Source organism: Hemiscyllium ocellatum, chromosome 3 (genome assembly GCF_020745735.1).
Source record: "Hemiscyllium ocellatum isolate sHemOce1 chromosome 3, sHemOce1.pat.X.cur, whole genome shotgun sequence".
Taxonomy (NCBI): domain Eukaryota; kingdom Metazoa; phylum Chordata; class Chondrichthyes; order Orectolobiformes; family Hemiscylliidae; genus Hemiscyllium; species Hemiscyllium ocellatum.
Genome location: NC_083403.1, coordinates 82,152,023 through 82,168,236, shown reverse-complemented (window position 1 = coordinate 82,168,236; position 16,214 = coordinate 82,152,023). Strand labels below are relative to the sequence as shown.

Below are 16,214 nucleotides of genomic sequence, written 5' to 3'. Positions count from 1 at the left end.
AATAGATATGTTTAATCCTTTCTTTTTAAAAAAAGAGCAGCCATATAGAAAAAGTTGGAAAATGTTCAATTGTTTAATGGAAACCAGGTAGCTAGATTTTGCCATCACAAGTTGATGTACTGTCACTTTAAAATTGCATTTGTGTGCCACACACTACAATACCTCTGATATTGAAATGATCCTACAGAATCATGTATATGAATAATAGATATTGAAACTTTAAAGTTTCAATGAAAGATCCAGTCATACTGAATTTACTATAGAATGATATCTGTATTGAAAGTAAATTCTATTTATTTGTATCCAAGACTTTTAAACTCCTCATTCAGCAATGGCAGCAAGAAAGCCATTGTACCAGTAGCAAACCCAGTCTCAAGAAATATATTGTCACCCCATCAACAAAATGCTTCTGCTCCAACAGTTGATATATACATAAGTCTCCAAGTTGAAATAACACTCCCCTTGAATGAAACAAAGTCAGTCCTAAACGTTACCCTCATCCTCAATGTATTACTTATCTCAAATACAACCCTTAAACCAACTTCAACCATATGTTGAACTCTGGCCTTCAAATAAGTTCTAATGCTTAGTTCAACTCTAGCTAACACTTTTTTTCCAATGCTAATCCAATTTGTAACTTCAAAACTCCGCTCAGAACTAAAACCTAATCCAACTCTCTCCCTAATCCACATTATCATGTTGAGAAATGTTACTCTTGCGCAATTATAACAACAACATGAAATATGTGTTTAAGAAGATCAGTGGACGCAGGGGAGCAATGATTTCTTAAAAAAAAAGAAAAACCCCTCAACAATAACCATGTGATTATATCAGGAAACACAAAGGAAGGGAAATTCTCCTTATAATTTTGCAAAATAAGAAAAGTAAACCGACAATTGAAACTACAGTATATTTTGAGTACTCAACTTTCCTAGCATTATGTTCACAAACTGGAATGCAATCTAACAAATGACATTTACAATTTAATGTTAGGAGAATTACACTTCTTATACAAATTCTCAATCAGATTTAAATGGAGGATTCCTGACCATTTTAACATATGAGACTATATTTTACCAGAAGTGATGGTGGGGGAGGGGATTAAAACTTGATTGTTTTGCAACTCCAGCAATGCCAGCACTCTAGTGGAAGCTACAACACTGGAGACATCTCCACAGAGAAGTTGACTACTGGAACAACTTTTAGGACGGGAAAGGCTTAGAGCTGCTGACCCTAGGGAGAAGCATATGGATTTTTGTTGCTATAGAATGCCAATGGAAAAAGACGTTACCTCTGTGGAGGGGTTTGCTCCTCGTTTGCATAATAACTCCTTTTCAAAAGAAAACTTTTAAAATTAGTCTTTCCACTTTGTCTTGCCTGCCACTTCCCAGTGTTTTATGAATTGGAACAAATTGTGATTCATTAATTTCCAGTTAATTGACTATTTGAGGACATTAATGTGCTAATGTTTGGGCAGCCTAATGGAAGTATTATACCCCCTCCTTGTAGGAATAGGTTACAGTTGATTGGAAAGATGTGAGCTGGATGTTCAATGTTTTGAGTGTGCCCTCACCCCACTGAAAATATGCCCAGTCATAGGCCATGAAATCTAGGCCAACTTCCTTTCATTCATTAACGGTTTATTAGTAATGAGATGTGCAAATTTACTCAGGAAGCTCAAGGACTGTTTAGATAAATGCTGGGTAAATTTGGTTCCTTGCTGCTGAGACGATGCACAATTGAAACCTATTCCTGGAAGGTTCAGGTGCCCACCAAATTTTTATTGATCAAATGAAATGAGTATCATGAGTATTTTTTGAACAGCTGTGTGACCTGCCAAGCCCTATTCCTATCCAGGCGATTAAGTTAAAAACATTATTAAATGTGATTCAGCGGTAGGTAACTTGTGGGGAAACATATTTATTAATCCTGATATCGTGAGATTATTGTGTGCTTAAATAAGCAGCAAGCTGTATATTTTCTATTGGCCTCCCAGAACCAAGTTGCTTGTTACAGTTCCCTAGTTACTGGACAACCCCAGTATCGATCTCGAGGCTAGTGACTATGCAGAAGCTGTGAAAATGAAAGCTATTTATTGATCATATTTCCTTCTCCATGGCTAACTCTAGCATGCTGTTATTGTCCGGCTGAGAGGAGCACTGGCTGCAGATTTAGTATGCCATGTGTGGCTCAGTTGCTCAATGTGGTAATTTGTTGAACCATCATGGAAGCCAATATTATCTCTCAACAATATTGAGGATTTTCCAGTAATTAGTTATCAGGTAATGACCTAATAAATAGAAATAGGAGATACTGGAAAGTGAGAGTAGTGTATGTAGCTTGGCACAGACTTCATGGCCAAAGGGCCTCGTTTGTGCAGTATAATTATGACCCTTGTGATATTGGAATGATGCTGTAAGAAATGGAAAAGGCATACCAGCATTTTGAAACTATTGTAAATGTTTTCCCATTGTTTTGAAACATATCAAATAATCCTCCATTTTGTTCTGAACAGCACCAACATATGATTGCAAAATGGCATGATGTGAGCAATATTTGTGTTTTGTGTTTCTTTAGAAAATGTTGGATGAATGTCAGGACAGAAGAAATTGTCAACTGCTTATCAATAGTCGAATATTTGGGACAGATCCTTGTCCTGGAACCAGCAAATACCTCCTAGTATGGTATAAGTGTCGGCCAAGTAAGTAGCTCATTTAGCATTTAATTCACTTTGAATGATGAGAAATATTTTTGATAGTTTTGAATATTTTACCAAAATTATCCAGAAACTTAAAAGAGAATTTTTTTAGGGCCATTAGATTAAAAACATAATTTTGTTCTGAAATTAATGATGGAATCATACAGTACTGAATAGGTCCTTTGGCCCATCAAGTCTGCACTGACATTTTTAAAAAAATTACTCTAAATCTACACTGGTCCTGGAGAAACAACTGTATTTATATTATACAGTGCTTTAAAATAGCTAAGGTTAAAACAGAAACTAGAATCCTCCTGTGCAATGGAAAATAAACCCGATAATATTCGCGTCTAGATAAGGCAATTAAGGATCTAATTGCATTATCTTTCAAAATGTACACTGCTGAAGAGCTGGTCTTTCTGTCCTGATGGTTCCCTTTTATTGATTTCAGGGCAGATATGTTGACATAAAGAAAAGTTTGATTTTCAAACATTGCAATCTTACCTAATGCCCCACTGTTTTGGATTTTGAGCATACAGGTAAGGCCCCTCAAGCCTGCTCTGCCAATCAATAATGTTATGACTGATTTGATTGTAACCTCCAATCCAAATTCCTGTCCACCTTGAAAACCTTTCACTCTCTTGATTAACAAACATCTTTTCAAGCCTGCCTGAAAAATATTCAAGGTTCCACTTCCAGTAACTTCTAAGGAAGAGAATTCCAAAGGTGCACAACCTTCTGGGAGAGAAAGAAATATCGCCACATCTGGTTTAAATGGCAAACACTTATTATTAAATACTTGACCCCCCCTTAGTTCTTGATTCTTCTTTAGGACAGCATCTTCAAAGAAATATCCTCTCCATATCTACCTTCTCAAGATCCCTCAGGAATTTATCAATTTTTTTTTGTTTGTGTTTTCTGCTGATTTAGCCAGAAAGATAGAGAATATTTTCAGTGACGTATGTGATTTGTAATAAATGCTATTTTAGAATGTTGTATGGAGATGGTAAGAAAGGACAGCGCTGCACTAAGAGGTCTGTAACGTGATCTTTGAGCAGCTAGCATGCTCATGTGGTTATTTGAGTTGCAACTGATGCTGTGAATCTGCTCTATAATGTAAAGATTAAGTTTGAGCAGAATGGAAATTCATGACAAAAAAATAATCAAATCACTATGGGTAGTAGAAAAAGCAAATATGCAGACAAAAGGCAACAGCACAAATTAGAAGAAGGTTGGAGTTAATAATGTGTCCATTGTATCATTTACAATGATTTTCAGATGGTTTTTATTCATTTCAATTTTATATAAATAAAAGTTGGATATGCTCGATAATATTTTATCAATGTGAGAATTGCCTTGTGAATTTAGGCAGCATATATTTGTGGATCTGCAAGCAGTGTGAATTAGAATTTTGAAGTGATAGCAGATGGACTCTATCATTTGTTTTTTACACTTGCACATCCCCCTAAACTTTCTGTGGGCTGCAGCACTGAAGCTTGTAGTGATTAGAAATGCATTTCAACAGAACTTGTGCAACGAAAGATCCGTGAGTAAACAACATGCAATTGTATACCCCTCAATCAGATTGAAAAAGCTTTACTGAGGTGTGAAGAAAATTGGAATTGTTTGTTCAGTTCCAAATCATGCACAGAAAGTAAAGTAGAGAGAGAGTTAGAAAAATAAGCGATTCTAAAAGGGGGAGAAAAAAGTATTAAAGCTCAACTTTTAAAATTTCCCACACCAACTAACTTCACAAGGAATAGGACTGCGTGCTTGTAAAAATTAATTTTCAATTTCAGAGAGGTTTGATCATAATGAAGATCTGCATCATTTCAAAATAAAGTACTAATGCTGGATTAGACATGTCTCGATGATTTTTTGACAAGGTTATTGGATATTTATCACAAGTACTGCAACACCGTGTGTTCCAATTTGGAATTTCACACCGAGATACTAGTTCAGCGCAACTTTCTGATTTTTATGTTTAAAGGGGCATGCATGATTATTGAAACAGTAGATGCTGATGGTTTCACTGGCATAGATTTTGTGATAAAAATAACAATGTCAATGATAAGAATATTCAGAATCCCTTTGCATGAATATTTATTTGTGAGACAACAATATTTTTGATTATGCAATAGATTCTTATAAAGCTCTTTTGGGATTAAAAAGCAAATGAGTCACTTTTAGAATCTCTGGATATTTACATTTACAAGCAGCATGTAAGTGAAATTTGTCATTAAAAACTTGTCATGTTCCTTGATGTTTCTAACCTGATGGGTGAACTACTTCTTTAACTCATGGCTTACTGAGATTGACTGTAGTTCTTTGCAACTAAGGATAGTAGGGCCATATGCTTTCATGACATAGAACATAGAGTTGACATTTTTTCTTTTTTGTGTCTGGCTGATTTAGGTTGTTTTCAGTCATTGAGTCATACTTCTTCTCTATGCCATTAGCATGATGTTTCTTGGTGTCAGAACATAAATCTTCAGGAAAGCTCTTTTGGGATACTCGAAGAAGGATGACAATACTTTCTGCTTCAGTATCAAGCTTCAGTTTCTAATGGATATTTATGGGTTTATCTCTTACTCACCACTGATGTGAATGGTTAAATGAGTTTGGTTTCTTTGGGAAATGTCATATCCAACTAGTTCATGCAGCTATATCATCCCTGTCCCTACTGTGTTCTCAAACTCATCGTCGTCTTCTGGGATGTGGATGTTTTTGTTTATTTTCATTCTGAATCTCCCTGTTGTTCTGTTTCTGTAAACTCACTTACCATTTTATTTCTCTTTTTTCTAACATCCTTTCCCCGTGAATATGTTTCCATAAGCTCTGTGATTTGATCTCTATTTTAGATATTTCCTTGTATGAACGAATGTGACCATCTACAATTGTTACACATTTCCTCTCTCTTTTGTGTGCATTATTGTTCACTGCATCAACCTCACTGCCTTCTGCTTAACTTAGCTGACGGGTAGTCAGCATCTTTGTCTACTTGTGGCCTTATGTGCTCTGGCAGTGTATGCAGCGTCTGATGTTAGAAACCAATTCTTTCCAATCAATTTGGTTGAGCTAAGCCCCAAATAAGCTGATCAATCAGTCTTTTATCTGTGGTAGAGGAATTGCCACATTAATGTTCCAGTTAATGAAGTTTTGGTTAAATTTTATACCAGGCCAGTTGACTATGATTGGTCAGATAATTATCCTGGGAAACGAACAAGCACATGTTGTTACTTACTTTATTAAATTGAAACACATGCACTGTTCTGTTCTTTCCATTTGCAAAAAGAGAGTCCTGTATATTGATATATTTAGCTTCCAAGTACATACGAATGTGTCACACTGCAAGACCGATTGATAATCCTAAATTAGTTCTCGATATAGTTCTTCATAATCTCAGTTATCTCAAATGTTGCCAATCATGGAAACACATTTAATGTTGGATGCCACGTTGAAAGTTTTGCCAATATGGGCTGGTTGGCTACAGTCAGCACTTATTGTGAATATAATGATTGTAACAATCCTGCAGTGTTTGCGACGTATGACCAATATCATAAGATGGGCACTGAGCTTTACAAAACTCACTTCATAGTTGGGATGGTAACATTTTGCCAGGGGAAAACTCACTCCAAGGGATGGAAACAGGAGAGGCCGCAGGACGGGTGGGTAGAGCTGAAAGAACCTGCAAAGTGGGTTGGGGGAGAGAGAGGCTGCAAAGTTTTGGTGATCTAGGAAAGCTGCAGGGGAGAGAATGTGAAGGGCAGCAAGATTACTTTGGAGGTACAAGAATTTGTCGGGAGAGGAAAGCTGCAAGTGGGTACTGGGAGGTGGAGGAAATAGAGTATGCAGGGAAAGGGAGATTGCAAAAGCATGACGAGAATGAGACTGCAAGGATAATGGTGGGATTGGAAAATACTAAGAGTGGTGGGAATGAAAAGTTTTAAACCTATCCACAAAGAAATATTTATCTAACTGACAGACAGAAAAACCTGAAATCACTGTTACCGAATTCCTTGCAAATGCTTGAATTTAAGATAACATTAGTTCAGGAGCTAACAATGTAGGGGGAAAACATGTTGCAGATGTAATTGTAAAGAGCATTGTAATCATTGTTGAACTTAATTCTGAGATTGAGATCTCTGATTCAGTAAAAATACAGAAATTAAAATGTTCCAAATTTGTACATATGCAATGGAAATATATTAGCTGAGAACTTAACGTGTGTTTAAGTGATGGCTCTTCGTCTTTAGAAGAATGTCAGTGATTTTGGAAAAAAACTTTAAACTTATACTAATTATTTTGTGCTGACTTAAATACTATTTTAAAGCAGGTGGTATGTTCTTTACCTAAGAATCTTCACCTCTGACCTACTAAGGTGTTTATATCATTGATCCTTTTAGGCATCCGGCCTTTTTAGAATGTTGATAGTTTGGGGATTAAATTATATTGCCATTGAGCGTCAAGAGGAGATGGTTGGATTCAATCTTGTTCAAGATGGTCATTACTGACACTGTGTGGTGCAAATGCTGCTTGTCACTTCTGGCTCAAGGCTAAATGTTCAGGTTTTGCTGTGAATGAGCTCAGACTTCCTCTGTATGAGAAGTTGTGGATGGTGCAGAACATGCTGTCATAATAAGCATCCCTACTTCTGACATTATGATGGAAGGAGACTGAAGCAGCTGAAGATGGTTTGACCTTGGACATCACCTTGAGGAACTCCTATATCAGTATGCTGGGAGAGGGATGTTTGGCCTCCAACAAACACAAGCATCCACTAAGATATTGGAAAGTGTTATCCTTGATTCTCACGAGCCCCATAACATCGTACCCAGTGAAATGCTGCCTTGAGTTGAAGGGTAGTCACTTTTCACCACCCCTCAAAGTGTTTGATCTTCATTTGAATGTACTACTTTACCAATCTCCATGTATTTAGTGTACTGATACATTGATGCTCAGTATCTAATTGCAGTGCAGTGGTAAATTTGGCAGCCTGGATGGAAACCTGCATAATAATTAGTTCCTATCCCTTTATGAATAAGGTAGAAATATAACATCCACAGTGGGCTGCAAGAGTATCTTTGCTCTCACGTTCTGATTTTACATATTTGTGGATTGTTCCCCAGCCCTCCAATGGGTTTGCATACTGTGTTTTTAAAATTCAGTAGCCTAATTCAGATCACTTCTCTGCTTTAAAAACCAATGTGGATGTGATTAAAGAATTGGTAATTTCACCATTCTAAATTGAATTTATAGTATATATAATATATATTAGAAATTCCAGTGAGCGGATTTTAATCAAGAACACTTACTTCTATTCTGTTGAAGGTATGGCAATATGATTTTAAAAATCTGGGTAAAATGACCTGTTTTGAATTCATTGGATTGTGTACAAGATAGGTGGCTCTTAGGAAACACAAAATTTAATGAGAGGGAAGAATTGAAGAAAATTTGTATTAGTAAAGAAATCACTTTTGGGAAATTGGGTTTGAAAGCTGATAAATCCCCAGGACCTGATAATCTATATCCCAGCATACTGAAGAAATTGGCCCTAGAAATAGTGGATGCATTGCTGGTCATCTTCTAAGAGTATTTTGACTCAGGATCAATTCCTACGGATTGCAGAGTAGTTAATATATTTAAAAAGGGTAGTAGAGAGGAAACAGGGAATTATAGGCCAATGAGTCTAATGGTAGCGGTGAAAGGTTCTAAAACCCATTAACGAGGATTTTATAACAGAACACTTAAAAAAGAGTGGTAGAATCAGACAAAGTCAGCATGAATTTACTAAAGGGAAATCATAACAAACCTACTGGAACTCTTTGAGGATGTAACTAGTAGAGATGATTGAGGAAGCCAGTGGATGTAGTTTATTTGGATTTTCAGAAGGCCTTCAACAGGGTCCCACAAAGATAAGTGAGTGGGTTTGGGACTAGTGTATTGAGATGGAAAATTGATGACAGAGTACAGGTAAATGGGCATTTTCTGAATGGCATGCAGTGACTGGGACCGGAGATGTTCACAATGTACATTAATAATTTAGGTGAGGGCACTAAATATAATAACTCAGAATTTGCTGATTATACAAAGCTGGATAGCAGGGTGACCTGTGAGGAAGATGCAGAGATGTTGCAGTGTGATTTGGACATGCTGAGTGATATATGGCAGATAAAGTATAATGTGGATAAATATGAGATTATACACTTACAAAAAGTAAAAGGTAGATTAATATTTAAATGGCGGTATAGAGAGGGGAAATGTTAATCGAGACCTAGGTGTACTTATGCACCAGTTGCTGAAAATAAGCATGCAAATGCAGCAGACAATAAGGAGGGCAGGCTGTATGTTGGCCTTTAAAGTGAGAGTATTTGAGTACAAGGAGACAAAGATGTTTTACTGAAATTATCCAGGGCATTGTTGAGGAATATTATGTGCAGTTTTGACCTCCGAAAAGGAGGAAGGATGCTCTTGCTGTTGTGGGAATGCAATGAATGTTTGCCTATTTTCTATGTTTCTGTGCTTCATATAATATTCTTTATAATAGGCAACAATATGATCAAATCCTATTCAGGGAAAACAAGCAACCTCTTCTACAAATGTGTTTGTTGCTTCTTCGTTAACCAATGAATTATTTTTTTGTGAATCATCAGAGTGATGATAGAGAGAATATCTGTAAAACATTTTTAACCATTTGGGCCTATCTGATAGAGCGTTGCTTGCCCAAAGAGAATTCATTTGTCAATCTCATCAGGTAGGGCCAGTAGAAAAATAATTGATTTAGCAGTTGACAGACTCTTGTAGTTCCCTGTCCTCTTAAAGAAAAAAAACCAGCTAACTTTGATGCCACTTGTTTTTAGAAGATAAATGCTTTCTTTGTTACTGTGCAAAACTGTCAGGACTAATGGAATCACTGGAATATGTTTCTCATATCAGATCATATCTCCTGACTTGTACGTAGAATTGTCATGAGTTGCTATCTGCTTACCAGTCATTTACTGAAACAATATCTTTCCTGAGAGAAAACCCTGCTTATTAACATTATAGGAAATAATGAATACAAGATTCAGTGCAATACCAAAAACCTATTTAGAATTATCTCTTCAATTGATCATTCCAAGATAAGCATTACACTTGCCTGCAGAGATGAACAAATAAAATCAGCTTACATTAAAAAAATCAGATCTAAGAAATATTAAATTATCCATTATGTCAGATGATTGAGCTAAGGTGAATAAATTAGAGATAGATTGAGTGGCTATTTCTGTTGATTAATTTTGCTTACTTGCATAAATAAAATGTGTTGTTTTATATAGTGCTTTTCATATTTATCTGAAAATTAATGATCATTTGGCTTGTAAGTTAAAACTTTTTAACTTTTTGGGTTTGTCAGTCATATGGACATTCTTAGGTCAGACCAGTGAGTTTATTTCCTTTACCTCTCACAGTAACATTTATTAACCTGCCATTTTTATTATTTTATTCAAAATTTAGCTTGGTAAGTTTTCCAGCCCAGACTCACCTACCCAAATGTCAAACTCTTTATAAATCACCTGCAGAGTGCACCTTTTTAGTCAGTGTTATATCTTTGATTAATAAAGATCATCTATACTTCTAATTTATCTTCTATCTAAGCAGGCTTATCATTGGACTGCATTTTAATTTTAGCTTAACCTAAGGCCTACTGCTTGCTATTCAGTAGATAATTCATTTTATCTCGAGAGTGACTACAATTAAATTTAACTCCTCGTGTCTCCATCACAAATAGCTTTCATTCTGGTGCTACTTAAGCACGTGGCCTTTGTAATGTGCTTGTGGCACTATTTCATTATAGAAGCTAATGGCCTTTGAGGCAGCTTTTTGTGTTGATGGGAGGGCTGCACAGGGAGACAAGCTTTTGTACCAAGACACTCTTTGCAAGGCAGGTGGGTAAATACAATTTTAGAATGGAAGGGTGGAGGTCACCACCTTTGACCTCAGGGGAAGCAGAGTTGTATTATTCTGAAAAACCTTTCAGACTGCATGCACTTCTTTACCTTTTGAATATTTGGCATTCCAAATCCGTTAAAATCCATCTATAACAACAAACCATCATTCTTCCCAGTGTTTGCTTTCGTATTTGGCAATAGTGTGACTACAAGCAAAAGAATAGCCTGATAACAAAAGCATGTAAGCCCACATTGCAAACAGGAATTATAGATTTTCAACAAGAGAAAATTTAAGAGCAATCTACAAGTACGTAAATCATATCACGACTCTGACTATAATCAACCACCTGGCAATCAATTTTGCTTATATTAAAGAATGTTTGACAGTAACCCCTGCTTTAAAGAAATGCAAACTGTAAATGACTTATATTGCTGACTTCATATTGTTGTCAGGTAAACAAATTATAGCTGAATATGTGCTCTTGTCTACATGTACATTTATTCATAGCTCTGTTTACATTTATCTAAATATTTGGCATATTTTTAATGTTAGCAAAGAGCAGTCAACTCTTTATTAACATTTAAAAGTTTGAAAATATTTGATAGAAATTTTGGACCACTTACAGTTTTGAAAATTGTTTTATGAGTTGTTTGTTATCTATCCCTAATGTAGTAGGTGGTCACCTACTACTTGCCCAAAATAAGAGCAGATCAGCAATTTCACTAGATTAGATTTTAGATTCTCTACAGTACAGAAATAGGCCCTTTTGTCCAACAAGACTCAGTCCCCTAACCTATATTTCCCTCTGACTAATACACCTAACATTATGGGCAATTTAGCATGGCCAATTCACCTGACCTGCACATCTTTGGATTGTGGGAGGAAACCGGAGCACACGGAGGATACCCATGCAGACACGGGGAGAACATGCACAGACAGTCACCTGAGGCTGGAATTGAACCCAGGACCCTGGTGCTGTGAGGCAGCAGTGCTAACCACTGAGCCACCGTGCCACCCCTAAATAAAAACCAAAAGAATTGTGGATATTGGAAATGAGAAACAAAAACAGAAGTTGTTGGAAAAGCACAGCAGGTCTGGCAACATTTTTTTTTAGATTACTTACAGTGTGGAAACAGGCCCTTCGGCCCAACAAGTCCACACCAACCCGCAACCCACCCATACACCTAACACTACAGGCATTTTAGCATGGTCAATTCACCTAACCTGCACACCTTTGTGACTGTGGGAGGAAACCGGAGCACCCGAAGGAAACCCATGCAGACAGGGGAGAATGTGCAAACTCCACACAGTCAGTCGCCTGAGGCAGGAATTGAACCCGGCTCTCTGGCGCTATGAGGCAGCAGTGCTAACCATTGTGCCACCGTTAACAGAAATCAGAGTTAACATTTCTGCTGCAGTGACCTTTACTCAGAATGCCAGAACTGGCACGGCCCAGGGCTGGTGTTCATTGATTCACACAGCAAAAGTCAATTACTAGATTGGAAAACAGCATGATGCCTCACATATTTGAAGAAACTTTGAGCCAGGGGAATTTCAAGTAGATCATATTCTGGACATGATTGGGAGTTGCCGATGTTGGTACACGCCATATTCTGGACAGTATTCCTGATGAGCTTTGCATGTGTGTGTCCATACAATAACCTAGAAAGTACTGCACAAGTATTGTTCCATGTGCATTAGTTCACAAAAAAAAGAAGTACCATACATTAAAAGACTGGCCATGCATGACGACAATTTTTTTTTCAGGTAATGGTGCTATTGGATCAGTTCAGAACCTTGAGAAATGTGTGAGTCAGATATGTTCAGCCTTATCACCATTTGGAGATGATTCAAACAAAGGGTTTTAAAGACACTCAACTGTCTATCCGCACTTGAGAGTTCAGGATAAGGCAGTAGGAAAGCTCACCTGACTAGCCAGACTGATTTTAGAAAGGCAGCCTGTGGGACATTGTCTCGTCATACTGGAGGACAGAAAATTTAGGAAGCGTATCAGCACCATATTTGCCTTACCTGCTTAAGGAGGTAACATAGTCATAGAGATGTAAAGCACGGAAACTGATCCTTCGGTCCAACTTGTCCATGCCGACCAGATATCCTAACCTAATCTGGTCTCATTTGCCAGCACTTGGTCTACATCCCTCTAAACTATTTCTATTCATATACCCTTCCAGATGCTTTTTAAATATTGTAATTATACCAACCTCCACCACTGCCTCTGGCAGCTCATTCCATACATGCACCCTCTGTGTGAAAACGTTGCCCCATAGGTCTCTTTTATATCTTTCCCTTCTCACCTTAAATCTATGCCCTCTAGTTCTGGACTCCCCACCCCAGGGAAAAGACCTTGACTATCTACCCTATCCATGACCCAGCCTATTCAGTCTCCCCCATAGCTCAAATCCTCAAACCTTGGCAATATCCTTGTAAATCTTTTCTGAACCCTTTCACAGTTCACAACACCCTTCCAATAGGACAGAGACCAGAATTGCACACAAAAAATGGTCCAACCAATGTCCTGTACAGCCGCAACATGACTTCCCAACTCCCTTACTCAATGCTTTGACACCCCAATAAAGGAAAGCATACTCAACATCTTCTTCACTTACCTATCTACCTGCGACTCCATTTTCAACAAACGGTTCCAATTCCAGACGTAAGAGGGAAGCAGCACTGATAATATGATTGATATATCAGAGAAAGAATTGTAGGTGGGGGCCTTACTAGGTCTGGAACAAGGAATATTCCACATACTCTATAAAGAGACAGACAAAACTGGGGCCCATGCTAGTCCCCATGGCCACCCCTCTGACCTGAAGAAAATGTGAGGAGTTAAAAGAGAAGTTGGTGAGGGTGAGGACAAGCTCAGTGAGGCTGAGGAGGATTGTGGTGGGTGGTTCAGGCCTTTGTTTTAGGAAGAAACTAAGATCCCTGAGACCATTCTGGTGGGGGATGAATGTGTAAAGGGATTGCACACCCATGGTAAAGAGGATGCAGCTGGAAGTTCTGAAACTGGTTTAAAGCATCAGAGGAATCATGAATATTCATGGGTAGGGATCAGGGGAGAAAAGACTGAGTCAAGGTTGGAAGAGAAATTGTGGAACTGCTGTTGGTACGAAGAGTTTTTGAGATGCCAAGTGTAGGGGTGACATTCCTTTGGGCAGATTTCCATGCAACTCAAGATCTTGGTTCAGTAGCATCGATAATATTACTGACACATGTAGTAATGAGTGCTTATTTTCTATAACAATGAATGGATCTAGCACGAGAGAGAAGATTTGTTCATTGTAGCATTTATTTTGACCATTTGTTCTTAAAATGGATTTGGGGAGAAAATAAATATAGTCAGATTCTGAACTTTTAATGAATAGATACACTGTCAGGTTTCTCCTAAATGGTGAACAAACTACTCATAATTTTGTGGATAACAGTATTAAAGTAGACAAGCAGGAGGATGGAGAAAAGCAGCAAGTCCAGCAGCATCAGGAGGTTGAGAAGTCAACGTTTTGGATGTAACCCTTCTTCGCTGACTTTGCAACTATCTCATCACTCAAGGCCTACAGGTACATTTTTAAACTTTCCAAATTTGGATTGAGTCCTGAAGAAGGGTTACACCCAAAACATTGATTTCTGCATCTCCTGATGCTGCCTGGCTTGCTGTGTTCTTGCAGCCTCCTGTTTGTCTCCCTTGGTTTCCAGCGCCTGCCATTTGTTTCTGATAGCAGTATTAAATTAGAGAACATCAGAAATGAAAGGTAATGTTTTTAAACTTACGAAAATTTATATTTGTATTATATTTATATTCAGTACAATTTGTGATTGTACTGAATGGCAGAGCAGGTTCAGGGGCAGAATGGCCTACTTTTGTTCCTATTTCATATGTTCTTCTGGTCTATTCTACTTTTTATTATCTTGTGTGAATTTGTACTTTAGCTTGTAACAATAAAATGTGACTTACTTTCCTCCAATTTCTTTCTGTTAAGAAATAATAAAATGGCCTGAAATGTGATGTTGAAGAACAATCAAAGGAACATGATCATTTCCTTACCACCTATTGATTATGACTATGATCTTTAGCACTTAATAAGATGGCTTCACCAGATTAATTTGGTATCTAGAAACAAATTGCAATGTAGAATCCTTATTTAGTTGAACAGAAAAATAACAAGTCATTCTATGAAATTTATAGATGAATACAAGAGCAAAGTGGCTTGTGAAGATGACAAGTTACGACTGAACTGTAAACGAAGTATGGTAATAGCCATCTACTCTGCCATCTTTGGCAGATCACAAGAGGGAAGCTTAGAATGTCCTTTCCAGAATGTTGGAGCTCCAGCAATAGGTAAGTGTGACGTATTCCTGTGCATTTCCAGCATTGCTTTTTTAAAAATATCATATTTAAGTAAGTGTGATGTAATAAGAATTAAAAACTTAGATAATAACTAAGAATTGACTAAATATATTCAGATACATCAATGAAATAGTCTGAGCAAGTCATGCATATAAAAAAAGGAAGGATCTTGCTTTTCTAATCGCCAGTGTACTTTGTGTGTTCATTCCAAGAACAATTAGAATGTCTATTTTTCAGTATAGAAAGTTAAATTCATTTCTTTTAATGTCTGAACCAGTAACTCTGTGAATCGCTTAGCTTCACAGATTGGAAAGGTGCAGTCAGCAGATCTCCGCTCCATGTATAATAGATTTAAATAACCTTTACTTAGCAAGCAAATAATGGCTAAGTATGTATTCCTGCTGAGTGAAGCCCTGCTGGAAATGTAAATGTAAACGTGTGCATGAGGACAGCCTGAGGCTTAGCTATGAACTAAGGCTGAAAAAGTAAGACACTTTACAAATAATGATGAAGCTACTGAAGCTAATGCAATGTTTCATAGTGAAACAGTGGAAACTACATACCAAGGATGGTAACTTACCAAGAATATACAATTGTAGCTCATTTATATCTATTTCTTTCTATTTCTATTACTTTTCCCTTTGAAAGGCTTATGTGTCCTGTGTGTGTTTATCATTCTCCTTGTTTCTTCCCTCCTTCACTGTTCATCTTCATATGACCTTGCACAATTCCTTTGATTTGCTCAACCTTTTAAATTTGTTGATGACAGTTCATTTTCAAATGTATAATCCGAATAAGGTCTAGAAAAGAGTGTGATGCTACAGTTAAGAGAAAACCAAAGAGGAAGAGAAAGAAAAGATGGAAGACCAATACCAGAGCCTGTGAGGTGAAAGAAAGATGAAGGTTGGAGGCTTTGGGTGGCCTCAGAAAAAAGAAAATCAATAGACTGGGGAAAGGAGAAAAGTAGAATAGGGTCACATGTCAGAGAGGGTCGAAAGTAGAGTGGAATTGGAGGGGACACAGGAGATTTAGCGGCTGGAGGAAATGAACAAAGTAGATTAGTGTCAAATAATCTGGAACGTGTACTTGACCGCTTTTGGTTGAAGACTGAGATGAGTCCAGAACCAAGTTGAGCAGCTGACTGTGTACCTTCAAGGATCTAAGGACACAAATAAAAAGAGCAGAGCAAATTGGCAGTGAATAACACTGGGGATTAGA

The 16,214-nt window shown here is 37.4% G+C and overlaps 1 protein-coding gene across 7 annotated transcripts in view; it reads left to right on the top strand.

Annotated features, from left to right (window-relative positions):
- The window catches only part of LOC132806371 (protein eva-1 homolog A-like), a 399,357-nt gene that overhangs the window by 217,508 nt on the left and 165,635 nt on the right, over positions 1 to 16,214 (top strand). For all 7 annotated transcript variants that reach the window (XM_060821240.1, XM_060821244.1, XM_060821237.1 and 4 more), the window contains 2 exons: positions 2,578 to 2,701; positions 14,835 to 14,987. In XM_060821240.1, coding sequence (XP_060677223.1) covers positions 2,578 to 2,701; positions 14,835 to 14,987 — 277 coding nt within the window. The remainder of the gene's footprint in view (positions 1 to 2,577; positions 2,702 to 14,834; positions 14,988 to 16,214) is intronic.